This window comes from Sceloporus occidentalis, unplaced genomic scaffold (genome assembly GCF_023333645.1).
Source record: "Sceloporus occidentalis isolate IW3139 unplaced genomic scaffold, rSceOcc1.0.p SCAF_10, whole genome shotgun sequence".
NCBI lineage: Eukaryota > Metazoa > Chordata > Lepidosauria > Squamata > Phrynosomatidae > Sceloporus > Sceloporus occidentalis.
Window position 1 is genome coordinate 22,058,177 of NW_028316990.1, and position 27,525 is coordinate 22,085,701.

General features: G+C 53.3%; 3 protein-coding genes across 7 annotated transcripts; all 3 read right to left on the reverse strand.

Moving 5' to 3' along the window:
- Positions 1–152: 152 nt before the first annotated feature.
- On the reverse strand, positions 153–4,431 carry LOC149306147 (SUMO-conjugating enzyme UBC9). 3 transcript variants are annotated; one of them, XM_089476829.1, is made up of 7 exons: positions 4,322–4,431; positions 3,916–3,995; positions 3,734–3,817; positions 3,520–3,592; positions 3,170–3,279; positions 2,042–2,121; positions 153–784 (listed from the first exon to the last, which is right to left on the reverse strand). In XM_089476829.1, exons 2-7 carry the CDS (start codon positions 3,979–3,981, stop codon positions 721–723), a joined length of 477 nt encoding a protein of 158 aa, XP_089332955.1. In that variant the 5' UTR covers positions 3,982–3,995; positions 4,322–4,431; the 3' UTR covers positions 153–720. The 3 variants fall into 3 exon arrangements, with proteins under 3 accessions (XP_089332955.1, XP_089332957.1, XP_089332956.1); XM_089476831.1 differs by lacking the exon at positions 4,322–4,431 and adding an exon at positions 4,244–4,308; XM_089476830.1 differs by lacking the exon at positions 4,322–4,431 and adding an exon at positions 4,113–4,237.
- Positions 4,432–4,904: 473 nt separating this feature from the next.
- LOC149306148 (BTB/POZ domain-containing protein KCTD5-like) lies at positions 4,905–14,149 on the reverse strand. Of its 2 annotated transcripts, XM_089476827.1 has the most exons (7): positions 13,734–14,149; positions 13,507–13,615; positions 13,292–13,383; positions 12,130–12,225; positions 11,152–11,277; positions 9,020–9,078; positions 4,905–6,089 (listed from the first exon to the last, which is right to left on the reverse strand). In XM_089476827.1, the coding sequence occupies exons 1-6, from the start codon at positions 14,109–14,111 to the stop codon at positions 9,034–9,036; spliced, it is 846 nt and encodes a 281-aa protein (XP_089332953.1). In that variant the 5' UTR covers positions 14,112–14,149; the 3' UTR covers positions 4,905–6,089; positions 9,020–9,033. The 2 variants fall into 2 exon arrangements, with proteins under 2 accessions (XP_089332953.1, XP_089332954.1); XM_089476828.1 differs by lacking the exon at positions 9,020–9,078.
- Positions 14,150–14,509: 360 nt separating this feature from the next.
- Positions 14,510–27,066, reverse strand: LOC149306149 (3-phosphoinositide-dependent protein kinase 1). Of its 2 annotated transcripts, none has more exons than XM_089539689.1 (14): positions 26,984–27,066; positions 25,491–25,748; positions 24,774–24,816; positions 24,424–24,561; positions 23,730–23,874; positions 22,864–22,961; positions 21,187–21,262; positions 20,576–20,644; positions 19,789–19,885; positions 18,999–19,172; positions 18,532–18,749; positions 17,288–17,345; positions 15,974–16,126; positions 14,510–15,668 (listed from the first exon to the last, which is right to left on the reverse strand). In XM_089539689.1, the coding sequence occupies exons 2-14, from the start codon at positions 25,689–25,691 to the stop codon at positions 15,561–15,563; spliced, it is 1,578 nt and encodes a 525-aa protein (XP_089395815.1). In that variant the 5' UTR covers positions 25,692–25,748; positions 26,984–27,066; the 3' UTR covers positions 14,510–15,560. The 2 variants fall into 2 exon arrangements, with proteins under 2 accessions (XP_089395815.1, XP_089395814.1); XM_089539688.1 differs by having other exon boundaries at positions 26,943–27,049.
- Positions 27,067–27,525: the final 459 nt, after the last annotated feature.

Sequence of the window (27,525 nt, forward strand, 5' to 3'; positions counted from 1 at the left end):
AAGCAAGGGGTTCGGTGGTATGCCAACTGGCCAGTCCATGCAACCAACGCTGCCCTGGCTGCTGCCTGGACTGAATGTGGCAAGTGGTTGCTGGAGGGGCTTCTAGGGAAGTGACAGAAGAATTATTATGGGGGAAAAAAGAGACAACAAGCTTTATAGAAACAGTTTATTTACTCTAAACAGCAACACAGACAAAACGCCATAAACACAAAGGAAGTGATGCAGAATCAAGATGCTGGCTGACTTTGGATCTGAGGCTTCTAAGCAACAACAACCTAATTCCTTACTGATAGAAGACAAAAAAGGGCAGAGGGTTGGTTTTATTCTTACAGCCAAGTAGAGGCAAAGTATTCTAAACAGTTTAAAGCATGCCTGCATCAGAGAGCAAAGAAACTAGAGATACTAGTGAATTTATAGAAGTATAAAAGTTTATAGTTTTACAGCAGTTGAAATACTGACATCAATATTAAAATAAAAGCAAGTTTTACGTAACAATCAAAAATACAAAAGACTGAAGGAAGAGACCCTGTATGAAAAAACGGGGGGCAATTCAGCAAATTTAGAACTGTATACAAGTGGCGAATATGGAAAATGGCACACAGACAACCCCCTCCCCTAAGTGACTATTAATTGTACATAGCGACATTAGATTTGCAAAAGTTTTGTAAACAAGTTCTTGCCAATTAATCCCTTCCTTTAAAGATGCTGGATGACAGAAGCTTATGATGGTGCAAACTTCTTGGCTTGTGCTCGAACCCTCTTTTCATATTCCACTCTGTTTTGGCTACATAAAGGGGAAAAAAGGAACTTGGTTTCCAAAGAACAGAGTTGCACAAGGCGTTCACTACTAAAGTGAGACGACTGGAGCAGCCTGGCATCTGGGGCTGACCCCCCAACAGTCAGTCACTGTCCCTCTGGCAGACAAGACAAGAGGAATCCCTCCTTAATGCAAATATCAGCCATAGCAGCCTCACTTTATCAGACAGACCTCCAAAAACATCCTCCTTATGTGTTTCACAAAACCCAAGCCACCATGCAGGCTACACATACTCAGCCATCAAATATGGGGGCAAAAGCACACTTTCCTTCAGCCACACTTAAAGGGACATAATAAAAAAGTTATGGGCCTTTTTTGCAAAGGAGAAAGAAAGCAGATGTCTAAACTTTACTCAGTCCCAGCATCAGTTTATTTTTATGTTGCTCAAAGATGCTCAGAAAACAAGAATCTATCCAAGACCTTGCATGGGATGCAGAGCACTAAACCCTTCACACACACCTCTCCAGGTCTTCACTCTCCTTTCAGCAGACAAACCCTAATGGTGGCAGAGGTTCCCTCAATGTCCAGGCCTTTGCTACAAAGGCAGGACAGGAAACAAATGGGGGGAGGATGGGGAGGGGGTCCCACTGCCCAGTTGCCTCCTCCCTTTCCTGCACCTTTGTGGGGGAAGAATACTAGATGGTGGACAGGCGGCTACGGAATAACCTCTCTTGCCCCACTCAGAAAGCTGAACGCATGATATGTGTTCCTCTGTCTATGGAGACCCACTGGGTGACCCTGGGCAAGCCACACATACTCAGCTTCAGAGGAAGGCAAAGGCAAGAAAACCCAGTGATAGGTTCTTGCCTTAGGTTGCTGTAAGACAGAATCAAAGCAGAAATACAAAACGGCTAATGATCTGCAAAAAGCAAGGGAAGTGTTCTACACACAACCATGAAGTAAGAGCTGTTACTAGAGGTGGACATCCAATTTCTGCTTGAAAACTTCCTAGTACTTTCTGAGGCGACCTGCTCCATCGCCAGGGGCCCACAATGCCAAGAGGTTCTTCCTCACATCCACTCTGTTGGGCATCTGTGCTGGGGCCCATGCTCTCCCTGGCATCCCATCTGACACCAGCGAAAGCTGCTATCGCTTCATCCTTAATTCTCTAGGCTAAATTACCCAACTACAACATTTGGTACAGATGAAGCTACGGTTCTCTGAACTGCTTTGCCTGAGAGGGAACCCAGTCATGAAAGACCCTGGTTTGACAAGGCTACTCACCAGTAGATTGTGTAAGCCTCTGCTTGAGCTGGGTCTTGAATATTTGGTTCATTTAGGAGTTCTTGGATTCCTAATAAGATCTATGAGCACAGAAGAAAAGAAGGCTTCAGCTGGGGTTGCCAACATGGGTTGAGATTGGAAAGAAACAGTGCAAACGTTCCTCATGAAGAACTATCCTGTCTGCCCTCCCAACCATCCACCTTTTATCTGGACAGCCCCCCAGTCCAGGCCACAAGTCAGTTAGGCAACTGGCGAAGAGCAAGTGGCTCGAGAGGCGCCCAGCCAGGCCTTGGTAGGCAGACCCAGAACAGTAGCGGCAGCAGCATCTGTGGAAGCCTCCGGAGGACCTGGCAGTGTTAGCAGAGGAAGCCACCGTTCTCTGCAGGGACGCAGCCAGAAGCTTCTCAGGGACTGCCTGCTCTCCTCATTACCTGAATGGCTTTGGGTGCAGGTCCTGAAGCTAACGGGGCTTTTGGTTACTTTCAATTTTGGGTTCAATTGAGAATTCTGACCCCTTCAGTGACTAAAAAAGGTGGATTGCAATGGCATTACGCCAGACTTACAGCTCAGTTCATCACTAGCAGGATGCCTGGGAGGGATGATTTACTGCCATGGATTTAAACCAAACAAGCATGACTTTTTAAAAATGTTGAAGAGTCCCTCGCGCAGAAGTCTCTAGACATGAAACGAGGATTTTGGGTGGGTTTTTTGGGAGCGGGGGCTCTGTGAATGCCATGTTCTAGAAGGGTTTCTTCCTGACATTTTGCAAGCAGCATCTGTGGCTGGCATCTTCAGAGCACCTGCTGATGGACTATGGGAGTTTGTTGGTAAGGGAAAGGGAACAGGGTCAGTTTAACTGGACGGTTCCATCTCTGGGTAAAAGGGCAAGGCAGTAGGCAACAGGAAAGGCTGACATCCCAGACTCTTGCTGCCAGCCTAAAGACAATACTGAGTACTTGGAAAACCAGTCTGGCTTGTTACCAAGTTACTTCCCAGGCGTCTAGGCTTTAAACCTGCAACAAGGCCAGTCCAGGTGGACAGCACCCCTCAGAAGACCCTTTCCGCCTTCAGCCGAGGCAAAGGGCCGCCGACTGGATCGGGGCAAAGGCAGAGCCAAGTCCCACTCACCTGTTTAATTGTGATGGCAGGCCTCCAGTCCTTGTCCTCTTCTAGGATGGAGAGGCACACTGTGCCTGAAGGGTAGACATTGGGGTGGAACAGAGGGGGCTCAAACTTGCCTGCGCAAAGAGAGACGGGGTTGGCGCCCAGAGCGCAGCCTTTGCCAGTGGAAGCGCTTCGAGGAAAGGCCCAGGGAGGACAGAGAGGGGAAGCCCCTGCCTGCCCTTGGCCCCTGCAAGCCCCACTGGGAGGAGGCCTCCCTCCCTGGAAGAGCCAAGCCCTCCCCGGCTGAAGCGCTGGCAGCCAGCCTCCGGAGCCTTTGTCCAGGGAAGGGAGAGAGGGCCTTGCGCCAGACTCACATTTTGGGGGCGAGGAGGGATAGTCGTCCTTGAAGAGCATCCGCAGCTTGAAGAGGCCTCCTTCCCAAGGCGTCTGCAAGGGAACAAAGGCCCGGGGAAGGAAGGAGGGAGGGTGGCCTTCAGCCCCGGCTGGAGCCCCCTTCCCTTCCCTCGCCCTCCCAGGCCCAAGAGGGCAGCCTCCCCTCCCTCCCTCCCTCCTCCTGAGCAGCCTTACCCCTTTCTTCCCCGGAATGGCGCACTCCCAGTTCATGAGGTTCATGGTGCCGTCGGGGTTCTTGGTGGGGACGGCCACGAAGCCCTGCGGCGGCGCGAGAGGAAGGGGTCAGCCGGGAAGGGCCCGCGGCCTCCCTGGGTCCCTGCCTCCCTCCCGGGTCCCCTGGCGCCTTCTCTACTCACGAAGGGGTGGTCCTTCCTCCAGGCCTTCCTCTCCTGCGCCAGGCGGCTCAGCGCGATCCCAGACATCCTGCTCCGGAGCTCTGAGCGGAAGAGACAGAGAGAGAGAGGGACCCAGGGAGGGAGGGAGGGAGGGAGTCAGAGGCCGCAAAAGCACCGGGAGGAGGAGGGAGGCCTCGACCGGCACGGACCCCCCTGACCTTGGCCGCCCCTTCCTGGCCCGACCGATTGACCGACCGCCCTCGGGGCCCAGAGGCGCAGGCACAGGCCTACTCCCGCCGGGGCCTCTTCGCTCGCTCGCTCGCTCCGTTCCTCGGCGGAGGAGGCCTACCGCGTAGTGGCCAAAGGCGCGTGTCCCGGATGCAGGCGGCGGCAGCGGCGGCCAATGACCCGGATGTTTCCTACTCACCTCCCCCCTTTTGTCTCGAGCTTGGACTTTCCCTCGCAGGAAGCGCAGCGCGTCGCTTCAGAACGTCCCTCGACGCGACCCGTCCGCCCGATAGCGCCTGCGCAGTGAGCGCCAATGCGCGCGCGGGAGGCCGGAGCGGGCTCAGGGAGGCACCGCCTTCGACCCGCGGCCAATAGGGAGGCGCGGAAGGGGCGGGTTGCTATGGAAACCGGGCGGACGGGGCGGTTCCCGACCAGGACCCGGATGGGGTTCGCGGGCCATCCGATTGGCTCTGAAACGCTGTCCGGAAAGTACGGGAGCCTCGGAGGCCCGCTTTCTTCCGGCCGAAGGAATACGCGCTGGATCCGGGGAGAGAGTGAGTGCTGGCCGGACGCGCCCTGCTCCTTCCGCGGGAGAAGGGCGCTCCGAAGGGACGGACCCCAGGGAATGCGCCCCGTTCCTCCCGTTGAAGGACAAGGAGCCGCAGGGTCGACCGCGCCTCCGCCGCGGCTGCTTCCCCGGGGAGGCTGCGGAAGGGGGTCGTGGGCAGCAGCGCGCTCGGTTCCCTAGGCGCCAGAAATAAGACGCTACTCTTCAGAGGAAACCTGATTGATACTCGCTTTAAGGAAATGAAAGACAGAGGCCTAGAAAAGTATAAAAGTAGAAACACTTCACTCCCAGAATCACAGCCTCACTTCGGAGAATGCAGCCCAGCCCCAGCCTCCCTCCCTCCCTCCCTCTGCGGAGCCCAGTCTGGGCGGGAAAGAGGGCTGGAGGGTCTGCAGACGGCGCAGGCTTAGGGCAGAGGCCCAGTCCACGCAAGACTCCTGCAAGTCCTCTAAGTAAAGAGTCCAAAGTAGGGTCAGCTGAGAAAGGCATGGCTCTTCTCTGGAGCAGAGAGCTTTGAAGCATACAGTCTATTTCAAAAGCATGCCACGAAGTTTCCTGTAAACACAGCGCACTAAACAGCTCCAGCCGTGTTTCTTCACATTGGCCACAGGCCTCTCTTAAGGAAACCAGTGCTTTCCAAAACGCCACAAAGGGCTGCATAGATGACAAGAGAATGACTGCAAGCGTCCAGCCGAGAATTGCAGGAAGGCCTGCTTTCGCTCCTTGGCTTCTGGGCCAGCAGACCCCCCCCCCCCAGAGACCAACTGGACCAGTCTGGAGACTGGGGTGCCAGGGCTGCCTCCCGTTCTCAGGTACCCCTAAAGTCTCTTGAGGCCCCTCTGGGCCCTTGCCTCTGAAAGGAAGGCGTCGCTCCTCGTTCGGCCCCAGAGTGACGCTTGCAAGAGAGAAAGGCCTCCCCAGAGACAGAGGCCAAAAGTGGGGGGCGGCAGATGCACAGCTGAGTAGCCCAGGAGAGGCCCATGGCTGCTTGCGTGTGGTCAGCGTCCGTCTTCCTCAGAGAGAGAGAGAGAGAGGCTCCCGGAGGAGACATGGCACCAAGGAGGTTCTCCAAGCCAGTCCCTGGCAGCGAACAAGGCTTTGTCCAGGGAGCCCTGGGCCAAGTGGCAGACCAACCGGTGGGGAAGCATGTGCAGCCGTGGGCACGAGGGCCATCTGTGGTGTCTTCCATGAGGCCAGGATCAGCACAATGGCCAGCAGGCACCAGGGCCCAGGAGGGGGCACCATCCGCAGAAGGCCCAAAATCCAGACACACAAGGACATAGAAGGAAAAGCGGCTTCCTCCTGGTGCCATGCATCTTTGTGCGGCGATTCAAAAGAAAGGACTTCGTCATTCCGTTCTGGAGCACAGCTACATCCTCGAACCGCGCTCCTGCAAGATCTGAAAGGGAGAAACATGGTGACTGACTGGGAATAACAAACTGTTCTAACAGGACTGGGGCCTTGGAAGGGCTCTCCCAACTGAACCCGGCCCTCTCTCAGCACCATCCAGGGCTTCAGTGAGAACCAAGTAAAAGGAAGGAACCCTTTTTGCAGTTGGCTCAAGTCAAGGCAGCGGCTGCTGAACCCTGGACCGAAGCCCCCAACTCTGAGGGAGGGAGACGGGTGAAGCAGACCAGGCACCTACAGCCCCAGTCCCTGCAAAACTCACCTGCAAGACGCCATGAGTCCCACACTCTCCCTGATTCAGAGGCACAAAATAGCTACCAAAGGCTCCATCCACGGCTGCTGCCACCGGAGCAATGGCTCCGTTTCTGCAGCCCCACCTTCAGCGACTATGCTATTCCCCTGCATAATACCTCTGTCCTTCAGGGAAGGCATCCCTTCAGGGAAGGCATTCATGCCCTCATGGATGGGAGGAACTAAACCACTGGTATGACTCCACTTTGGCAAGTCTGGCACTCTGGGAACAAGACAGCCTTAGGTTTGGTACATGGGAAGTATGTCTGTTTCCCTCTGGAAAAGAGAAAAGAGCTTTTGGGATGGGCAAAATGATGAATGCTTTTGCTGCAGTGACAAGCCTCAGGGAAACAAAAACAACCCTTGGGGGCAGGGGTGGGAACCCTCCACCGGATCCATGCCCTGGCTCCATGTCCAGCATGAACCGCCTTATCTGCCTCAAACAAATTATTTGCTCGCCTGGAGCAGTAAAGATAAGTAGTATGATGCTTCTTTCTCCCCCTCCCAACTTGCCATCTTTCCATCAAAATACGGAAATGAATGTTAGTGATGAGGGGAGAAAGGACCAGTCTGCAGACAGGAAAACCTGGTTATGCCAGTGGATCTGAGAGCATCTATGTCCAGTAAGGGAGATGTCCTCTTCCTCCTCCTGTCTCTTGTTTTACATTTATTGGACTGTGTTTGTTGCAGAGACTTAGGTTACCTTTTTTGCCCCAATTCTGAAGAAAACAAGTTTTTACAGTGCATCAAGGTTTCCAGCACGGACTCTTTCACAGCAACCTCTATGTATTTACCCACCCCGCCCTCCGCCCCAAGAGGCATCATGGCAATCTGCTCCCAACCCCCAGTCACTTTCTGTATTAATTCTTCCCATATGAAGTCAGACCTCTCCTGCCTTTTCCTGACTCTTCAGAGCAAACTACTGAGCTGCGGGGGTCTAATGAAGCTTTAACTAGAGGCCTGATGGAAGATTAGAGACAAATTGAGCACTGTATTCTGTGGAGCTGGTTTCTTCACAGCCAGTGATTCAGTGACATGTAAAGCAATCATTTTCTAACTTTAATGGGAAGAAGTCTGTTCACTGGAGTTCCAGATCATGACACTTGGGGAAAGTGTGTGTGTGCCTTCAAGCCACCTGCTGACCCTATGATTCTTGTAGGGTTTTTAGTCAAGTAATCTTCAGAGGTGGGGTTTTGGCAGATCTTTCTACTGAAAATACAGCTCACAGCACCTGGTATTCCTTGGCAGTTTCCCATCCAAGCACTAACCAGGGCTGACCCTGCTTAACCTCCAAGATCAGAAAGGATCTGGTGCCTTTAGACTATTTTGGCACCGTATTTTATTTTATTTTAACAGTTGCATTTTCCATTTTGATGGAAAGACCCAGACATGTCTCTATTGACACGGCCTCTCAAAAAGAAGCCCCCTTTTAGAAATTCCTCTTACTCCCTCCTTCTCTGTTTGGTTGGAGAGTCTTTTAACAGCACCACCTTTTGCCTGAAGGCAGGCAGGGCAGCCCTCCTTGCTTGACTGGAGGCTCCTGGTCCCCTGAGGTCCAGAGAGAAGGCGCACAGCAGAAATTGCCGCCCTTCTGGTGACCGGTCTCTGTTGTGGGCAGGGGCAACAAAGAAACAGCCCTGATCTGGCCACCAGCCAGCGCACCTGTCCAGCAGGGCTTCTTTGGCACAGGAGCCATCCTTGGCCAAGACCTCCTGTCCCTTCCGCCTGAGGGAGCCTCTGCCCTGTTGCTGAGGGTCCTGCGCTGATTGTTGGAAGGCCTGAGGCCATCTCATCCCATTCTAGAAGCCACTGCATTCCAGGCAGTGGCTCCTTCCTTCAAAAGGCAGGTCTCCAGAGGCAACCTGGAGCCTTTCGCAGCTCGTTCCCAGCCTCAGTTGTGGATTCCAGCAGAAGGGCACCTGTGCCCCACAGTCACCTCTGTGCAACTACCACCTGCAGACTCTACTCCCGCTCTTTGTATCCCTTGAGCCCAATGTCACCTGACAGGACAGGGGCCGGGGAACCCTCAGAGGATGCATGGCTGTGGCCAGACAATGGGGCTCATGGTCAGCCCCTGCTCCATCTTGGCCCCTGCAAGGGACCCTGCAGCTACTTCCAGGACACAACAGCCAGGCTCCCTGCCACCTCACCTCAGTCCAAGTGGCCACTGTAGACACCAGAGGCCTTCGGATCTGGGATCAGGACAAAGCCATTTCTACAGACTGAAACCAAGGGAGGTCAGACAGAATAGGAGAGCACAACCCACAAGTAAACTGTTCATGTCAAGCTCTGAGAAGCCCTGCTGTCTATGAGATGTGCACCCAAGTGGTCACATCTATCTCTTGTCTGTCCACATCTGGCTTTTTTGCCCTTCCATCAGTGCTGAGCAGGGCAGGGAAGGTTGCTGCACAAGCGAAAGCACTGTCTGGCCTCAGCAATAGAGGCTCTCCCCCTCGGAGTAGAATGAGCCGCAACACACATTTCTGCTAAAACACATCAGGGATGGTTCCAGGCAGACAAAGGCAGGCCTAGGGATGTGTTTCCACACAGCATGGGGGTAAAGCCAGCTACAATCACAAAGACAAAATGCGCTACCAGGAGAGGATGGTGGGGTGGATTCCTAGTGCTCACCATGGCACCCACACTTAATCTGAGTCATTCACATCGTAATCCGTCTCCTCATCTTCACTCTGAGCAGCATGCAGCAAGTATAAAGAAAGGGGAGGGAAGGAAAAGAAAGAAAGAGAGAGTTGAGCCAAGCCAAAGCAAGTGCGCACGCTCTCTGCGCAGCCTTCCAGAAGTCTGCTGTGGGAAGGGAAGGTGGAGGGCAACCGAGCTGCCAAGGCTCACACCAAACGCTGAGGAAGCTGCCAGAAGATCAACGTATCTGATCTGGAGAAAGAGGGCAGGGGAAGGATCCAAAGAGAAGCCCTGCTGGCAAGTTTATGGGTTGTTTTGGGAAGGCATTGGTGTTGGGGTAACCCAGCAAGACGAGCCCCTTTGTTCTGGGAAAACAAGGGGATGCCCTACAGAGTAAGTCTACATTCCCTTCTTCCTTTGGCATGTGTTCAGCTTCCCCACACTGACTTTGTTTTCTTAATGAAGGTTAAAATTTGCAGTAACATATAACAAGCCTGGTTGCTTTATGCTGAAAATAAAAAAATCCCTCAATCTTTAAAAGCATTTTTAAAAAAAAGATGCATAAATGCACTTAGTCTTTTAAAAATGCCTTCTCCAGCCTCCAGCCACACTCCTGCCCCTTGCCCAGTCCAACAGCTGCGCACTGGCCTTTAGAGTCTTGTCTGTTCCACGCATTCAGCATCTCAACACCTTCCTGGTGCTCTTCACTCACTCTGCACCACAAACACTGCAGCAGCTCAGCAGGAGAGCAACAACTCCATATGGAAAGTGTGCCAGCGGCTTGTTTGATCCTCAGCTGAGCCTCTTCCTACAAGCAGAAGCACCTGCTCAAGGCACAGCTGTTTCACCTGCTGCTTTGTGGCCAAAGCAGAAGTCTCAGATGGGGCTATCTCAAGCACTGAAGCCATATCATGATGACCAAACCATGATGTCTTCTTGATATCTCTGTAAGTGTGTGCCTGTCTGCGCCTTTACCTGTCAACTTATGGCAACTCCATGGATTTCTCATAGGGTCCTTTCTACGCAAGGAGCCCTCAGAGGTGGCTTTGTCAGTTCCTGCCTCTATTTTAGACTCTATTTTCATCTACAGCCTGGTCTTTTTTGGCAGTCTCCCATCCAAGTACCAACCAGGTAGCTGACCCAGTTTAGCTTTCAATATACAACAGGATCTGGTGGCTTCAGGGTGGTTTTCATTAATTCAGGCACTTTTGCTGGAATCTTTTTTGCAAGTCTCTTGAGCGTCATAGTCCTGAGATACAAGAGAGGTATCAGATACTTCCTTCACATTTGCATATATGATTAACTTGCAGCCTCTTTGCAAAGAGAAAGACCAACAGAAAGTAAAGGTAAAGAGCGAAGTCTGGTGTGACGCATACAGAGTAAAAGCATTGCTTTCAGGTCACCTGACATACAGCTTGATAATTTTGAAGATCAACAAATTCTGGGATGGTGACAAATCTAACCAACAGCTTTATGGAAAAGTGGACAGAAGCATTTTCCGTCTATCTGTAATGCTTGCCAAGTTTTAACTGAAGAAACTAGCAATTCCCAGGCTTTGGGGACAGTTGTGACCAGCTCTCCTTTGGGAAAAGGATGCTCAGTCCAGAGAAAGCAATTCGTCGCCACTCGCCACTGTCAGGGAGGTATTTTTGCATTCACGTCTAAAAGCTAATTTCCAATTAGCACACAGTTATTTCTGGTCAAAATTTACATCTGGATGTAGCATGAGGTTGGAGGGTGACAGACCTCTGCCCTCCAACAATCTGAGCATAGTTTTTTTGTGGGTTTTTTGGGCTATGTGGCCATGTTCTATAAAAGTTTATTCCTGATGTTTCGCCAGCATCTGTGGCCGGCATCTACAGAGAACATCTGAAGATGCCAGCCATAGATGCTGGCAAAACGTCAGTAATAAATTCTTATGGTAGACGGCCACATAGCCCAAAAAACCCACAAAAAACTATGGATGCTGGCCATGAAAGCCTTCGACTTCACAAGCAAGCTGAGCCGTTAATTCAAGGAAGGGCCCACAGCAGGCACACACCAGGCAGAATGAAGAGAGGACCCTTCAGGAAGGCTGTGCTTTCAGCAGCCCCTGCGGTGGAAGCACTTTCCTGCCAACTCACCTTTGCTTTCTCGCTGGGCTCACTGGCTGTGCCATATGGAGTGTTATGCAGTTCCTTGGAGACGACACACAAAAATTCAGCCTGGTCTTCGTTCCCATAGTTGTAAGAGGACCCAATGCTAACCAGCTGGAAGAGAAAGGCAAAGGCTCAGACCTGTTACCTTCCAGCCTGGGACATGGCCTCCAATGTAATATTATGGAAAACCCCAACACATTGATATGGAGGCTGTTCCAGCTGCACAGTAGAACGAGGCTACTTCAAATAAACAGTTCAGAGCCCTAATAGCTCAAAGCCACTGAAGAAAAATGTATGCGGGGGTGTTTGGCCTGTCTGTCCCTTCCCCAGTCACAGACACTATGCTTCTCAACAGCAGTCACAAGGGAAGATGAGCCTGGGGCGGCTGGTGGGCTTCCCCATGGCATTCGACTGGCCATGCTGGCCCTGGAACCTGCTTCAGGAACCTTCTAGTGCTCTTATTCCCCTCCCCTCCCCACCTACTGCATCTCTTAACAGGAAGATGTTGCCTTAGATGGTGGTGCTCAGAGGCTTGGAGATACCAAGGAAACCATAAGTCAGGTCCAGAAGCAAAATCTTTATTTGAAAGACTTATAGCACTTCAGGAGTATCCCAAATAAAGAGGCTCGGACAGCAAGAGGTCCAGCACAGAGCAATCGAGTGATCTAAACCTTGTGCACTGGGTTATCAAGTACAATTTACAACTTGTTTAAAGACACCAAAGAGAGCTGACATAACTATACAATACACACGCCACTCATGAAATGCTGTATCTAAGCTTTCCCAATGTCACAAGGCATGATCTTAATTGATTTTTCTGGTCAGTGCAACTCCCACACTGCACATCAAGTCCCTGGAAAGTGTGCTTGTTAGCACCCCAGGTGTGCTGATACCATGGCGGCTGATCCGTTCTTGGACCAACCTTGCAAAGGCCACCCAGCCTTTTGCCTGCCAGCCCCTTACCTGTTCAAACTTCCAGCCATCAGACATAGTGGAGACCATCTGCGTCAGCTCTTCCTCCTGGCACTGCAGCACCCGGTAAACGTGTTTGATGGGCACCTATGAGGAAAACAACAGGCGGAGGAGGAGCAAGAGGGAGTGGGGGGGCCACAGTCCCAGCTGACCCTTTGAAGGCACTCCGCTAACTACAAACCCAGAAATTCAACTTCCCCACAAAACCTATGACTCATTTTTTGCAGCGTGACCCAAAATGGTTGCTACAGGTGTATGTGCAGCAAGGTCCCACCCATAGACCACCGCCCCTGCTGTTTTCACCTGAAACACAGGCCAATGTTTTGCCGTTTTCTGCACTATCCACCCCTCCAGGTTTTGCAGGCGCTGACTGTGGAAGCGAAACGCCCGTAAGCGCAGAGCCAGTGCGGCACAGTGGCCACCGTGGGAGATCTAGGTTCGAGTCACAAAATGCACTTGGTGGCCATGGCTTATGGCAGGTTCATTTCTGGCTGCTGGGGGCCATTTGGCAAGAAGTCCCCCAACGGCTGCACTTTCTCAGAGGCACGAGGCTTCATTAAAACAACCAGGAAGCCACACTCTCCTACAGTAGGCTTCAAGATCCTTACTTCTTTGTTCCTCCCTTTTCCCATTTGATCATTTGTGCAACAAAACAGTCTAATCCAGTCCCATTCTCAAGCCTCAGCACCATGCTGCCTCTCAGCAAAGCCTATCTGCTGAAGACCAGTCAGTCAGTCAGAGGCCTCTCCTAGCCTTGCCTGTCCCCCTTTTACTCTTCCCTGCCTCCTTCCCCTGATGACCAGGACGTGGTTTTCTGAAGAGAAGCCTTGTTCGTCCCAAGAGAGAAAGTATTCCATTGCAACTCTTCTCAGCCTTTTTCTTTGCAAAGGCTACACTTTGAGAACTTGTCTTGGGGGGAAGGGGGCTCTTCTGCTCCAGGCCCCTGGTCTCCAGGTCTGTCCCTTGAAGGCTGCCCACTGGCCAGGCCCACTTCCCGGCCCACAGACGCCGCCGGCAGGACCCCCGGAGTCAAGGCGTCCGAGGGCAAAATGGCAGAAGAGGAAGCCCCTTGGCTCCTGGGGCTCCTTCTGGAAGGCAGTGCCCCGCTGGCCTCCTAAAGGAAAGGCCTCTGGCAGAGAGGAAGGGGGCTCACCTGGGAGGTCTTGCTGTCCCTTTCCCGGATCTTCTCCTTCACAAGCTTGATGAGGGAGGTGATGTTGTAGAACTCGGCTTCCTCCAGGACCCCTGGCGCAAGAAGGGAGACCGGCCTCAGAGCCCTCGCCTTGGGCCCTGCTTCCCAGCAGAGAGAGACCGGGGAACCCTCGCAGCCAGGCTTTGCCCCGAGGCCGCCGCCGCCGCCGCCCCTACCTTCCTCGGCGAGGTCCTTGTTGATGACCAGCTTCCCGTGGCGGAGGTAGTTGAGGACCGGCCCGAAGTAGGTGGGGTCCCTGTCGATCAGGTAGGCGCCGCTCTCGTCCTGCGCGGAGAGAGAGAGAGAGAGAGGGGGGGGGGGGAAGGAGGCCGCGTTTAGCCCAGGCCCAGGGGAGGCCCTCCGCCTCCTCCTACTCCTCCTTCCCCGGGAGGTCGGGGGTCACCTTGTCGGAGTCGAGGTCGGGGCCGGCCTGGCAGAGGCGGAAGAGGAAGCTCCTGGGGTCGCGGCAAAGGGTCTGCCGGGTGCTCAGGAAACACGTCCCGCCCACGTTCAGACGGACCCACTTCCCGGGAGCCGGCGCCGGGCAGCGCGGGGGGGAGGAGGAGGGCGCCGGGGGCGGAGAGGCCGAGGGGGACCAAGCGGAAGAGGAGCCCGAGCTTCCTCGCCGGCGGCGGCGGCAGGAAGAGGAGGAGGAGGAGGAGGACGAAGGAGAAGAGGAGGCGGAGGAAGGGGGCGAGGGGGGCCGCCCCGAAAGGCCCTCAGAAGCCGCCGGAGCCGGAGGCATGGTCTCGGGCAGCTGGCAAGGGCTCTCGGCCGCCATCCTGGCTCCGCGCCGGAACTTGGTCCGCCCTGAAAGGCGTCCGCTCCGCCCCGGGGCCACTGCGGCGCATGCGCACCGGAAGTCCGGCGGGGCAGAGGCGCCCTGCCCCCTCCACTTCCGGCCCTCCCTCCCTCCCCGGGAGGGAGAGAGGCAGGGCCTGGCTGCGTCACGGCCGCTGAGTTGGGAAATGTAGTGTTGCCAATCTGGTGCCTTTCACAGCAAAATGGGTCCTTTTCAGAGCCTTTGGTGTGATTTTGGGAGTGGAAATAAGGATTTGGGGAGAGATGGGGGGGGGGGGGGTTGGTGAGTTTTGGCCAAACGTTTGGGGAACGATCTTGGAGCAACACTCTGGGGAGAGAGGAGGGCAGTTACGCACAGAAAGGCCGCCATGAGTCTGATCAGTGGAGGCTTAAATATATTTAGGTCATGTAAAATATCTCCAAAGTTGCTAAAAGGGACGACGCTTCGCCAACGAACAATGCAGGAATATTTGTACACCTCATTATACAGAGACAACGGATCGAGTCATCAATTGTACAGACAGTGTCGCCCGCCCCCCAAGCAGCCTCTCCCTCCCTCTGTCCGGTCGTCCGCCCAAAGCCTCCTGTCCATCCGCCGCGGCCGGCCGGCCGACTGACCCTGCGAAGGGAGGAAGCGTCTCTCTCCACCGCTCCTCCAGAAAGAAGGCAAAGCAGCTCTCCGTTGCACCAAGGCAGTTTCCATACCAACTAGTTAACCTCTCAGTTAGTATTAGTTAAAAGCATGCTGGTAACTTCAATGCTCTTTAAACATGTAAATGCATCAAATTAAAATTCCATGTTTAAAATGCTACGGAACAAGAACACCAGGGCTTCGCGCACCATGTCCAGCATTTCCCTCTTTCCAGCTGCAAAGGAGTGTATTTGCAAGACATGAGAGTAAAGAAAGTACCATCCGCAGAGAATCCCGGAAGCAGGCCTGGCCCAGAGAACTCCCCAGGCCACCGCCCACCTTCCGCTTGATCGCTGCCGCCACCGGTGCCAGGCGCCTGCAAACTAGCTGTGGGAAAGGGCCAGGGCAGCAGCAGGGGAGAAGGGAGCAGGGCTTGCTTGCTTGCTGCCCACTCTGGGGAGGCACTCAAAGCCCCCAGACGCAGCCCAGAGGCAGGGCTGGCAATTGCAAAGTCACGGGAGCCACAGATCCCCAATGCTCTGGGCTGCAACTGCAGCAGCAAGAAGTCTGCAGGCAGCCACTCACTTGCAGCAGTCGACCAGGAGGGAAGGGGGAGCGAGTCTGTCTGAGAAAGCACAAAGCAAGTAAAGCAACCCTGAATTCCATTGGTTTCCTCTGGGAAGGAAAGAGCTTGGCCCTGGAAGTGGATGTTGTTAATGGGGCTGGGAAGAGTCCTCTGGTGGCTCTCTAGCAGCACGGAGGGAAACAGGGAGCAGAGGAGGATGAGCAGCTGCCGCCTCATTTCGCAGCGTTCTGGTGGTATCTGTGTCGCCAAACCTCTTGAATCTTTTTGCACCATTTGTGAGCATTCCCACTAGGATCCATCAGGTAGTACGTCCTGTTAGGCTGGAAACAAACAAGGATTCAGTGCTCCTTCTTGCCAGCCCCACTCGCTCCAGGAACACAACCAAACAGCTGGACTTAGGACCGGCCATCTTGGCACAAGCCCCAGCCCATCGGCCCTTCTCCCTATGCAGCCCCAGGCACCAAACAAACGTGCCCAAGGCCACCAGTTGTATCGCCCGACCTGCCTAGGTCCGAGAAGCCTGCGGCCACATCTCCCATTCCTCTCAGGGATTGCTGGCGGCTGGCATGCAGTGCCCCCCCCTCCCTGGCACTGAACTAGCATTGGAGCCAGAGGGGTCACTTACTGTGTGAACAAAGAAGGTCTTGAAGTTCTTGGCTTCTGGCCGCAGCTCCAGGGACCATGGGATCTCCCCTTTCAGAACCTTGTTGACGGGATCCACATAATACAAGTGGGGCCCTTCAGTGAGCAGCAGCTGGCGCCGGCGAGCAAACAGGCCCTGCAGAAGAGGCCAAAGAACCCAAGCTGAGCCCAGGCTGGCAAAGGGCGGCCCCCAGGCCAATAGGTCAGGAGACCAGAATGGAGCAAGGAGGCCCAGAGAGCCTTCTGAGCAAGCCCTCTCTTTCCCTGCTGACCCCACGTCTGCCAGAACTAAGTCAGAGGAGGGAAGACAAGAGATGCCCTGGCGTGACTCTGAGGGTCAGGGAGCCCAGCCCTGCCGTTCCTTGCCTCAGAGTCACTTCTCCACCAAAAGTTCGGTTGCTTATTTGGAGTGGGGGGGGGGGGTATGAGGGACCAGAGAGCTCAACTGCTCCCCAGAGATGGTCCTTTGCCTCAGAGCCAAGGGCTGAAAGATTCCCTCCAGCTGGAACAGAGGATGGCACTAGTGGGCAAGCACTGCCGGTGCTGCCAGGAAGGTTTCTGTTGCTGCCTCCCACTCCTCAGGGCAAGCCCCCGGCTTCATACGGCTCATCCTATGGGGTCTCCATGTGGTACCCATGGGGGATTTGAAGGCCATGGAGACCAGAAGGACAAACGCATCTGGCCATAAGGGTCTGCAATCAAAGCAGACTTTAGTTTTTTGTGGGTTTTGGGGGCTCTCTGGCCATGTTCTAGAAGAGTTTCTTCCTGATGTTTCGCCAGCATCTGTGGCTGGCATCTTCAGCAGACTTTGTTCAGTCCCATGAGCACTGTGTTGTTGCATGTGTGATGCCTGCCCCAAAAGCCCAAAAAAAGCAAGGAGGGCTGGAGGGAGGAATTGGGTAAGAGAGAGAGAGAGAGAGAGAGAAAGGGGGACTGTGGCTAGGAAGAACCAGTGCACTTGGGGCCTTACTGCCCACCCTCTGCCTGCAATTTCTCCAAGACTAGTTGACGGCTCCGTACCCCCTCCCCATCTAGGAGCCACAGAGGGGGGTCCTTGGCTCCATCACCCAGTTGGCAGCCAAGTGACCCTCACTGATCCAAGAACTGCCTGCTGAGGGAATCCGCTTTCGGGTCTTCTTAGTGGCTCTCTTTGCCCTCCCCCACTTTTAATTAAAAAGCTTCAAAAGTAGAGACTTTAAAAACGTCTTAGGCACAGAAAGAGCAAGTTGTTTCTACCCTAGAAACAACAAGGAGAAAAGTTGTCAGGAATTCAAAGGCCCAGAGTCAAACTACTTACCTTCCTCTTGTCTACAGGACCCATTTTCAGTATTAGATTATTTTCTACGAACTGGTGCCTGAGGAGGAGAAAACTATCACTGTGTGCTATTTTCATCAGTTAGGCAGAGGGGTCTTTCTAAAGGAGGATGTGGCTGCAGCACTTGAACAACCAGCCAGGAGCCAGCTCTGGAGGCCCCAGGGGTCAGTGCGCTGGGCAGCAGAGAGGGCCCATTCCTCCCAGGCAGTCCCAATGCCCTTGGACTACAACTCCCATGAGCACTCTTGCCCATTGCCATTTTTGGGGGAATCCTCCTCGCCTCCGGACTAGACTGCTCAGGGTGAGATCTTTCCTCACCCAACCAAGGGCTCAGCGACTCCAGCAGCAGGAATTCAGAGGCCCCCAGATCAGAGTTGGAAGGCTATCCAAAGACTAAGAGAAAGGGCTTCCAGCACACAAGTCAGACCATGTGAGTCCTCTTTAAGCCCCTTCTTAATTTGGTTTTTCCAGACCTGAGAATGATTAGGATCCACCTTTCTCTCGTTGCCACATACAGCTCTGGAGTGGAGGTAGATGGGCAGCCCAGCAAGGAGTCTTGGCACAGGCTGTTTGGACAGTTGCTACCCGATGAGGACATCATCCTCCGGAAGACCCTGGGAGCCACAGAATACGGCCAGCCACAGGGGCCCAAGCCTCTCACTGGCCAACTTCCTTATTCCAGTTAATCTCAAAGGTGTTACAAGATCTCTCTACATACTGATTCTACAGACTAACACTTTGAATTCAGCTAGTGAGGAGATATACTGGGAACTGCAGTCTGCCACCATCCAGAGTGCTGCTTGGTCATCCATCCCGCAGTTCAGTTTTTCCTCCTCTCCAAGGATGAAGCAACAACTCCTCAGATGGGAGCAGCCTCTCCAGATGGCTAGAAGCTCTCCTCAGACCACCAGCTTCCAAGTAAACAGGCCAGCCCCTGCCACCTGCCAACACTGGGGAGAATCTCCTCCCAGGACGTCCCCAGTGGACTGGACTCCCCTTCCTTTTGGGCATTTAAACAGAGATCGGGCGGCCGCTGCTGAGAGATGCCCCGGATGGGGACTGGACTCGCTGGCCCATGAGGCCCCTCCCAGCCCTACAGCTCTGCAAGGACACCCTCCTTCCTCTGCCATGCTTGCTTGGTTTTGAACAGTACACCAGAAGTCAGGAGAGCTGCAAACCCAAGGATGCTGTGGGGAAACTCTCATGCAGACGGATGGATGGCTTACCATGGGTTTCCACCTGCCTGTTTTGCCAACAGCAACCTTTTCTCTTCTTCAGAAAACTGAAGGTCCAGTTCAAAGGAGTTGCTGTCAAGGTCATGGATGTACTGCTCAATGTTGTTGTCCGAGGTCTGTGGAGGAGATGTCTCCGGGGAAGACAGGGACTGAGAAGAGGCCGAGCTGGAAACTTGCATGCAGCCAAACTGACTCAGGAGATTGTCATACTGCCAAAAAAATAGAAGCAGCTCTAACTCCACTCAGCAGGAACACCAAAGAGCTGAAGGAGGGAGACTTCCCAGGCCACTCAACATTCACTTAAGCACCCCTCTCCCAACCCACTGCCCCAACATGGATGCGGGAAAGGCCACGAGGGAGCTGGAACTGTGGCCTCCTTCCCTCTGGGAGGAGGAGAGAGGCCCACTGCAGAGCCCTCCAAGCGGGGCAACACAGGGACCCTGCACGGTGGCACTCACATTGCCATAGCAATCCTCATCATCTTCTGACATGGCGGGCAAGTATGCTGTGAGTTTGGGTGGCGTCTGCTGGTGCAAATTCTCCCAGGTAATGGAATCAAAAAAAGGGTGAGCCTTGAGTGGTTCATAGCCTCTCATTTCTTCACAGCCTAACCGCTTGGTAGCATCTAGAACCTGATAAAGATGAGACACAGTTACATCTCCTCCAAAACGAGGAGTGATTTTAAAGCAACATTTTTTTTTTGGGGGGGGGGGGGAGGGGGGAGGCTGAGATCTGCTGGCTGAGCTCATAACTGCCTGGGTACTCAACCATTAGGAAATCAGTCAAGCAGGTAGCCCGTTTTCCTCTCAATGGAACAAGGTGGGTGGGTGCAGCTCACAGATTGCCATGGCCAGGGCATGTGGGCATCAAGTCATTTGCAGTCCACAGGGGGTGCCAGGTCCTCCCCGCACTGAGTTCTGGGAAGAAAAGGGCACTATACTCCAGTAGGTAGACCAGTCTGATTTGGGGGGTGGGCAGGAGCCATGGAGAGCCCAATCTGTGCTGGACGTGTTCTGTCTGGGGGCTTCCAAGACCCAACAGGAGAGAGTTCCCAAGGACAAGGGGAGGAATTTGAGGCAAGGAGGACAAAGCAAAGGAGAAAGGGGAGAGAGGCTGCCATAGCTCCAGGATAACGGATCTTGGGCAACTGAGGCTTGGCACAAAGACAGAGGGGCAGAGAAGTACATTCCAACTAGGCTCTGACTTCCAGCCTTCTCTCAGTCTCCTTGGCGAACCAAATTCACTTACCAAAAGCTTTTCTACGAGGTCTTTTGCTTTAGGAAAGAACTTCTCTGGGAATTCATATTCCAACTTGATTATCTTCTGAAATATAAGATACTCATTCCTGCAGGGAAAAATGTGTGTATCTAGTTTTACATGCAGATATAGTCTCATGGGAGGAAAATTTTTTCCAAAGCTACACCCTGAGATTAAAAGCTATACATTTTCTGTGCACCAAACAAACATGAAGCATACAAATGCAGATCTTCCCCCCACGTCGCCAAGGAAGAGCTGCCCTTCTTTAGGGGAAGTGGAAATGGGCAAGGCCAAAGTGACAGTGATCACCTCCCCCCATGCACCCCATGTCTGGTCACCCTTGCTGTCCCTCTGCCATTGAGGGTGGGAGAAGGAGAGGCCTGGCTGGGAGGCTGGGTGGCGGCGCATGGAGAGGGACCGGGAGCCAAGCTTCCTCCATGGCCAGCTCTCCTCCTCCTCCTCCTCCTCCACCTTCCCATCCCCTCTCCTCCCTCTGGGAAAGAGGAGGCATGGAGACTGGCAGGGAAATCTGGGAAAGCCAACCATAGGGGCAGGGAGGGGGGTTGGGAAGCCTGGGGAGATCTCAGGGGCCCCAGTTCTAATGCTGTGAAGTGGGAGCAGGGAAGCTGAAAGGTAGGGAATGGAGAGCACCAACTACATGCCCCCACTCCCCACAACCCATTAACTGGTCCAAAGGCTGAGCAACATGGGAGGGCATGCGGATGCCCTGGCCTACTTGATCCATAAACCATGACACCCATGCCCTGCAAAGTCTTACCCAGCTCTAAATGGTGGAAGCCCTGCCACAAGCTGATAGACGATGCAGCCGAGCGCCCACAGGTCAGAACTTCATCCATACAGGAGGGCAGAGAGGGAAACAAAGCACATGTCAAGCAGTAAGAGATCAAAATGTATGTTTTTAGTTCCAGATGTTACTGGACTTTAGAGTTTATATCTCAAGTTCAGCTGTGGGTTCTTCATAATTGTGTTTTGGAAAGCTGCCATGTCGTTTTTTTCCTGGCTATTGGAAGTCTCCTTGATACTGTTTTACCCTTAACGGCAGACGATAAATAAAAGTAAAATGGAAGAAGAAAAAGGACTGCTTATAGCCAAATCAAAACTTCAGTTTTGCTATTATGTTATAGTTAAGAAGGTAAATGCCAAACTCCGATACTTCCTCAATGCCTAGGAAGAAACAAAGGAGAAGGCAAGTTCCAAAAGCTGGGACCAAAACTGGTTAAAACTGTCTTGTGGAAGAGCACTGGAGCACAGTGTGGCAAAGGAGGCACCTCTGGGAAGGAAGACCCCCCTCACCTGTAAAAGACGTCCCCTCCCCACACATATGCGCAGATCCCTCAAAAGCCTTCCGGGGAAAGGCAGGCTACTCACCTTTTGCAGGCAGACTTCTCTGTTAAGAGTTCGGGAGACACATACTGGGCCGTCCCAACAAAGGAGTTTGCTCGGGCTGGAGAGGGAAAAACAACCATCATTAACTGAGACTGCAAGCAGACAGGCAGTCCCTAGCACTACCCATTAAACAGACATTCTCTCTCTGCACACACAAGCAGCTCATCCACTTTTTCCTCCTTAGCAGACTTTTTGGGGAGATTTTACATTATTTACTTATTTATTTGAATTCCACTGGGGAGCACCTTTCTCCCAAAGTGAGAGCCAAGGCTAAAACAACACAAAGCTAAAACAAGATCCGTTAAAACCTGTTAATAAAAATTAAACATTGATTTGAAAACCACAGTAAAACCATTTTTTATAATAAAAACATTCAAAAAGATAACAACGTTAAAAAGAGAGGAGTCTCCACATCATAAAAAAGAGCCCCCAGGAAGGAGTTATTCATTAAAATCTGGTTTGATAAAAAAAAGCTTTGCTGTCCATGAAAAGAGAGCGGAGAAGGGGCTAACCAAGCCTCTAGTGGGAGGGATTTCCACACAGAGGGCAGAGCCACTGAGAAGGCCGTCTCCCTTGTCCTTAAGAGAAGGATCTGTGATGCTGGTGGGACAAAGAGAAGCCCCTTCCCTGAGGGTCCCAAGACTCTAGCAGGTTCATATAGGGGGTAAAGTTAGGTTGTTATTATTATATTATTATTATTTTCTTATACCCTGCCTTTCTTCCTATATAGGGACTCAAGGCAGTGAACAACAGGTTTAATACAATACAATTTAAAAACAATACAACATTAAAATGTATAAATATAAAACTTAAAAAACAATTAAACAACTTTAAAAGTTAAAACAGTTATGAGTTAAAATAGAGTATGTTAAAAATACAAACCTTAAAAAATTCCATTAAGACAACATTCCCAGCCCTTATCAGTTTGCAAGGGCCTGCCGGCATAAGAATATCTTTATCTACTGCTGGAAGGACAGCAGGGATGGAGCCTTCCTGGCTTCCCTTGGGAGGGGTTCAAAGCTTGGGAGCAGCCACCAAGAAAGCTCTCTCTCTTGTTCCCACCAAACGCCCCTGACACGGTGGTGCAACAGAGAGAAGGGCCTCTCCGGAGCATCTTAATATTCCCGGGGGGTTTGGACAGGGAGAGCCTTCAAATAGCCTGGACCCAAGCTGTAAGGTTGGGAGGACAGGTAAGTTACAAGTGAAGGATGACATGCTGCTAAAAGTCTGAGCGAGGCTGGGAGTCGCACAACAAAAGCCTCCCTTGAAGGCTTTCGGCCTCTCGGTATCGAGTTTCAGAGTTGTGTGTGTACTGGATTACAGAGCCCTGCTTTCTGCTGTGCGATTCCATCACCTTTTATCAGCTGTTTCTACAGATCTTGGACGTTGACAGGATCTTACATTGGAAGTTCCCCTCCACCCCACTACTGCACCACTGACCCCCTCCCTCATTTCAGTGGCATCCGGTTAGCCCCCCCTTCCCCCAGCCCAAATGAAACCCTCTCTGCTCCTGGCTGCATCTCCAACAGATGACGACTGGAGTTTAACCTTTCTTCTCATAGACAGCCATCAAATTCTACAGAGACCGTAACCAGCTTTTAGTAACATGATAAAGGCTACTTTATTCATTTCCAGGAAGAGGTATCAAACTGCACACACCTTGCTTGCTGTCTGCAGATAATACTTTTGCTGTCCCAAAGTCTGTGATCTGAATGTGCATCTCTCCATTCAGCAGAATGTTCTCTGGTTTCAGATCCCTGCAAAAGACACAGTTCATAGAGACCAGGCTGTGTGCCTGAAGCCAACACCAAACAGCAGCATCTCACTCCTGTTTCCCCCAACTTACAAGAAAATTCCAAACTGAGTGAGATAGCACCTCTGCAGGTAAGATATGAACCTCAGTTGGATGAGAATCAATGAGAAGGAGCAAGGCAGATTCAACAAGTGAGCAAAAAAGATGTAGACTCTGGAGGGGAAGGCCAAAAAGGATCTGGCGATAGAGCACCGGAGCATCAGCCCAGAATGTAGCGTGGCGTCCCTTGCAAGTGAGCCTCACTGGGAAAATGGCCGGCAAAGGATGCAGAAGGAATTGCGCTCCCATTGCCATCACAAAGAAAAATCTCTTACGGGTCATTCTAGGACCTGCAGCCATCACTCTACCTCCAGTCCCCCCAACAGCATCCTAAATGTCCTGGTGGAGCATGGATCACATTATGAAGATAAGCCATATGCAGCTGGAAATCCCAGTTGTCCTGTTCTACCACCAGTGATAGGCACATGGGGCAGGGAGGGATTCTGCAGCCTCAACACTGGGCAAACTGCCACTACTGCTGCCACTTCCCCCAGAGTGAAACTATCTCCACCACTTTCTATTACACGTTGCCCCCTAAATGTCCCACCACTGGCTAGATGGATGTTGACCCCCAAGGCATTCCACTCTGCTTCCGTGACCAATGGTGAGGGTAAGGGAAGCAAGAGACAGATGCCAAAGACCTATCACACATTCCCACACATTGTCACCTTACCTGTGAATAATTCCCTTTCCATGAAGGTACTCCAATGCAGCCACAATTTCAGCCGTGTAAAACCTTGTACATGTCTCATCAAATGAGCCAATCTTGCGGATGTATTTTAGAAGCTCCCCATTCTTGGCATAACCGAGTCCAAAATCTGAGTGTACCATTAAGAATGATTTCTGCTAGAAATTTCTAGACTTAGTAACAAAAATACAAAGATATTAGAGGCAATTCTAAATTGATGGCTACGGGCCTGAACAGACAGGCCAAAATAAACTGCTTTGGGTCACTTTGAAGGTATGCTGTTTAAATGATGCATGCGTCCTAAGAGGCTGGAAGCCGCACCAAAGCCACGCATCAGTCCTAAGGATTGGAGCGCAGCTTTGGCACAGCTTCTGGCATCTTAGGACGCATGCATCATTTAAACAACATACCTCCAAAGCAGCTTTATTTTGGCCTGTCTGTTTGGGCCCTATGTGCCCAGAAAGTGGCAGCCATCTATATGGTAACTGGATCTTAAACCCCATGCAGAGCTGGTCAGGGGTCTTGAGGAACCCACTTTCTCCACACTTTCACTACAAAAACTTTAATGAGAATTATGGAAACATCATAGGGTTAGCACATCAAAGAAGCACTCTACTCCGCCCAAATTTCCTACTCTTAAAAAGTATTGCCATGAAAACATTTTCATCCCAAAGGATACAGAGCTTTTCATCATCCTGAAATGTGAAGTAGAGTTTTACAAAGAAAGGGTGGTCCAAGCGGGACATGATGTCTCTCTCTCGGGTCACGTAGGGCACCTTGTTCTCTTTTATGATGTGACGCTTCTCCAGAATTTTAACTTTTGGAAAAACAAATGAGTTACAATCTGCTTGGAGTCTCAATGGAGAAGTGACAAACTATCTGCTCAGGTAGGAAGTGGCTCAGAGGCCCGGTGACCTGTGAAACCTTTGCCCCCAGAGAAGCAATGGCAGCATTTCCTTTGGCTCCAGCACAGGGGCCACCAGACAACGGCCTCAGCCCACTCCCACCCTGACAGAAGGCATTACTCACTGGCATATTCTCTGGAGGTAGACAATTCTCTGGCCAAGACAACCTGTTTCAGGCGAAGGAAAGATACCATTACAATCTGAGCACGAGATCCTAAAAAGGGTCCTTGCAGATCAGGAGGGAACAGCTTTGCAAAAGGCCCCAATCTGGCCACCAGCAAAGCTTTATTAGCCCAGAGGACCACCTAGTCAACAGTACAAAGGCGCATCACACTCTCTCTGAGGAAACCACATTCCCTTACAGTACTCCCCAGATATATAGATATTTATATAAGGAAGGGGAGGCTTGCTCTAAAAATGGTCTTCTTCTGTGGTGCAGAAGGGCATTTGTGGAGCCCAGTAGAAAAGCAACCCTCAATCTTTTTAAGATGCCAGGGAAACAGGGCCCGCAATTTCCTTATGAGCCTGTACATGGGGCAAGGGTGACAGGAAACATGGAAGCAAGAGAGCCAGGCCTGCTGAGGTGGCTGTGCTGGACAGCCAGGCCTCTGCAAGGGCAGAAGGGGTGGAGCGTGGCTCAAGACCCTGAAGTCACCGCAGGAGGCCAGGAATCACAGCGATCAAGACAGGAGCACACACACTTTTAGCTTTTTTGCCCTTCTGCATGGAGACCACAGGGACTAAAATCCTGGGAAACGAGAAAACAACTTGCTGGGCATAGTGTGTGCATTGGTGGCAGCACCGAGAGACAGTGCGCTCGCAGCCAGGCAAAGGTACTCACTGTTGAGAAAGAGCCTTCACCCAGAATCTTCGTGAACTTAAAGTCCTCAGGCCGCTTCTTCCGCGGCTGGGAAGGCAGCTGCTGCAAGGACTCTGCACTTGCCCGGGGCTCCGTCGCAGCGCTCTCCATGCTCAGACCCGGTCTGCTGCCACAGGAGGCAGCTAGAGGCGGAGGGCTGGAAACTGCTTGGTTCCTCACCATGGGTGGCGATGGGCAGGAACATAAAACCACGCTGGACTGGATGGGAACAGCATCATACTGAGGAAGCAGGGAGGGATAGTGCATAAGAGGAGTCACAAAATGGCCATGAACCAAATGGAAACCCACCAACCCTGCAAGGAAGTCATCAAGGCACCTGGCAACCGCCCGCTTGCCTGCCAGAGCCCACCCAGCCAGGCGAAGCCCCTCCAGGACACCCAGGCCATGGGGTTCTTTCCCACTGCCCTGCTCTCTTTCCAAAGGCCCACAAGTGGGACAGGGCAGGACCAGCAGCCTCCGCTGCCCCTCTCCTCCAGCCATCTCTTCCACAAGGTCCTCTTCAGACTGCCCTCCCCACAGAGCCTCCGTTTGCTATCTCTCCTGACAGCCAACCTTCTGGCAATGCCTAAAGGTGCTTGCTTCTCCCTCCACTTGTTTCTGGGCCCTACAAACCCTGGGGCTCCCTGTGTCTGCTTCCGGCTCCTTCCCAGCCGCTGCCTCCCATTTCAGTGCAAGACCTCCCCAGCCCCCTTGGCAGCCCACAGAGCCTCAGCCGCAAGAGGCATCCTGGGCACCTGAGCTCAGGCAGAGGGCAGCCCCCTTGCTCTCCCAACAGCCAGGTCTCCCCAGCGGAGCAAGGGCTTTCAGGAAGACACTCTTCTGCCTGCTCCACTTCCACGTGGACGGAGACATCCCTGCTCAATCTGCCCGGAAGACGGGCCTTTGGACTCAGAGCTATTTGCTGCCTTTCGAGAGGGAGATGCGCTTGGGAGGAAAACCAGGGGAACATCGCGCTCAGAGCCGGGAGCGCAGGGCCCTCGGTGGCTCCGGAAGCACCCGCTCCCAGACCCGGAACAAGGCCGCCTGGCCCAAGGAAGGGGAGCCTGGGGGACCCTCCGGGGACGGACCGGGGGAGGCAGTGGCCGGAAACGCTCCGGGAACCGCGCGGCGCGGAACAGCCCTCCCCGGAGGGGAACCGTTGGCACAGCCCTGCCTCTCTTGCCCAGGAAGAAGCAGCAGCCCCGAGGAACGGAGGGAGGGAGGGAGGGAGGGAGGAGGCACCGCCTCGGCTCCACACGCGGCCTTCCTCCGGGCCACGACGACCGCGAAGGGACGCACCCTCGGAGCCAGAGCTCGCCTGGGACGGACGCCGCCTGCCTGCCTGCCTGCGGAGGGGCCTTGGCGGAGGCCCGTTCCGGCGGCAGCGGCCTAGGCTTCTTCTTCGCCCTATCCCTGCTTGGCTGCCTTGCCTACCAGGGGGCTGCCGGTGCTGGCCATGGGACCGGGCTACTGACCGACCGACCGACGGCGCCGCGACCCAACGCGAGCGCGACCCAATGGGACGCCCGCGTCCTCCGCGAGTGACGTCAGCGACAACAATGCCCACTTCCGCTGGCGGCGGGAGGGACTTCCGGTCGGCTCGCTCCGGCACTGGCGAGTCGCTCAGCTCACGTCTCGCCAGCTCTCGCGAGACTTGCCGCCGGCGGGGGAAGAGAAGGGTCGGGTGGGCAGCTAGCCGGCGAGGTGGCGTCACGCGGGGCGGGGCGCGTGACGTAGCCTGGCAGCCGCGCAGGCGCAGAGGAATCCTCCCTCGGCAGAGGGTCCGTCGGTGAATAGTTCCGGGTTCCCCGCGTCCTCTCCAGGGAGGTTCCTTCCGGCTGCCAAGAGAGGGGTCCATTTCTGGGGTCCTGAGGGAGGGAAAGGCAGGGGCTCCCGCGGAGGGACCCTTCGAGCCGTCTGCTTTGAGGAGTGCAAGGCACGACGGAGGAGGCAGCAGGGAGCCTGGAGGTAAGGAGCAGCTTAGGCCGGATCCAGCCCCGGCTCTCCCCATCCCTTC

Coding starts and splice junctions, on each gene's coding strand:
- LOC149306147 (XM_089476829.1), bottom strand. CDS start 3,981: ATGTCTGGGATCGCGCTGAGCCGCCTGGCGCAGGAGAGGAAGGCCTGG. Junction 3,818..3,915: donor GGAGGAAGGACCACCCCTTC/GTGAGTAGAGAA, acceptor GCGCCGCCGCAG/GGCTTCGTGGCCGTCCCCAC. Junction 3,593..3,733: donor CCATTCCGGGGAAGAAAGGG/GTAAGGCTGCTC, acceptor GTTCCCTTGCAG/ACGCCTTGGGAAGGAGGCCT.
- LOC149306148 (XM_089476827.1), bottom strand. CDS start 14,111: ATGGCGGCCGAGAGCCCTTGCCAGCTGCCCGAGACCATGCCTCCGGCT. Junction 13,616..13,733: donor CCGACCTCGACTCCGACAAG/GTGACCCCCGAC, acceptor CTCTCCGCGCAG/GACGAGAGCGGCGCCTACCT. Junction 11,278..12,129: donor ATGGCTGGAAGTTTGAACAG/GTAAGGGGCTGG, acceptor TTTCTCTTCCAG/CTGGTTAGCATTGGGTCCTC.
- LOC149306149 (XM_089539688.1), bottom strand. CDS start 26,966: ATGGCCAGCACCGGCAGCCCCCTG. Junction 24,817..25,490: donor GTGAAGGCTCTTTCTCAACA/GTGAGTACCTTT, acceptor CGCCTGAAACAG/GTTGTCTTGGCCAGAGAATT. Junction 18,750..18,998: donor ATGAGGATTGCTATGGCAAT/GTGAGTGCCACC, acceptor TTTTTTTGGCAG/TATGACAATCTCCTGAGTCA.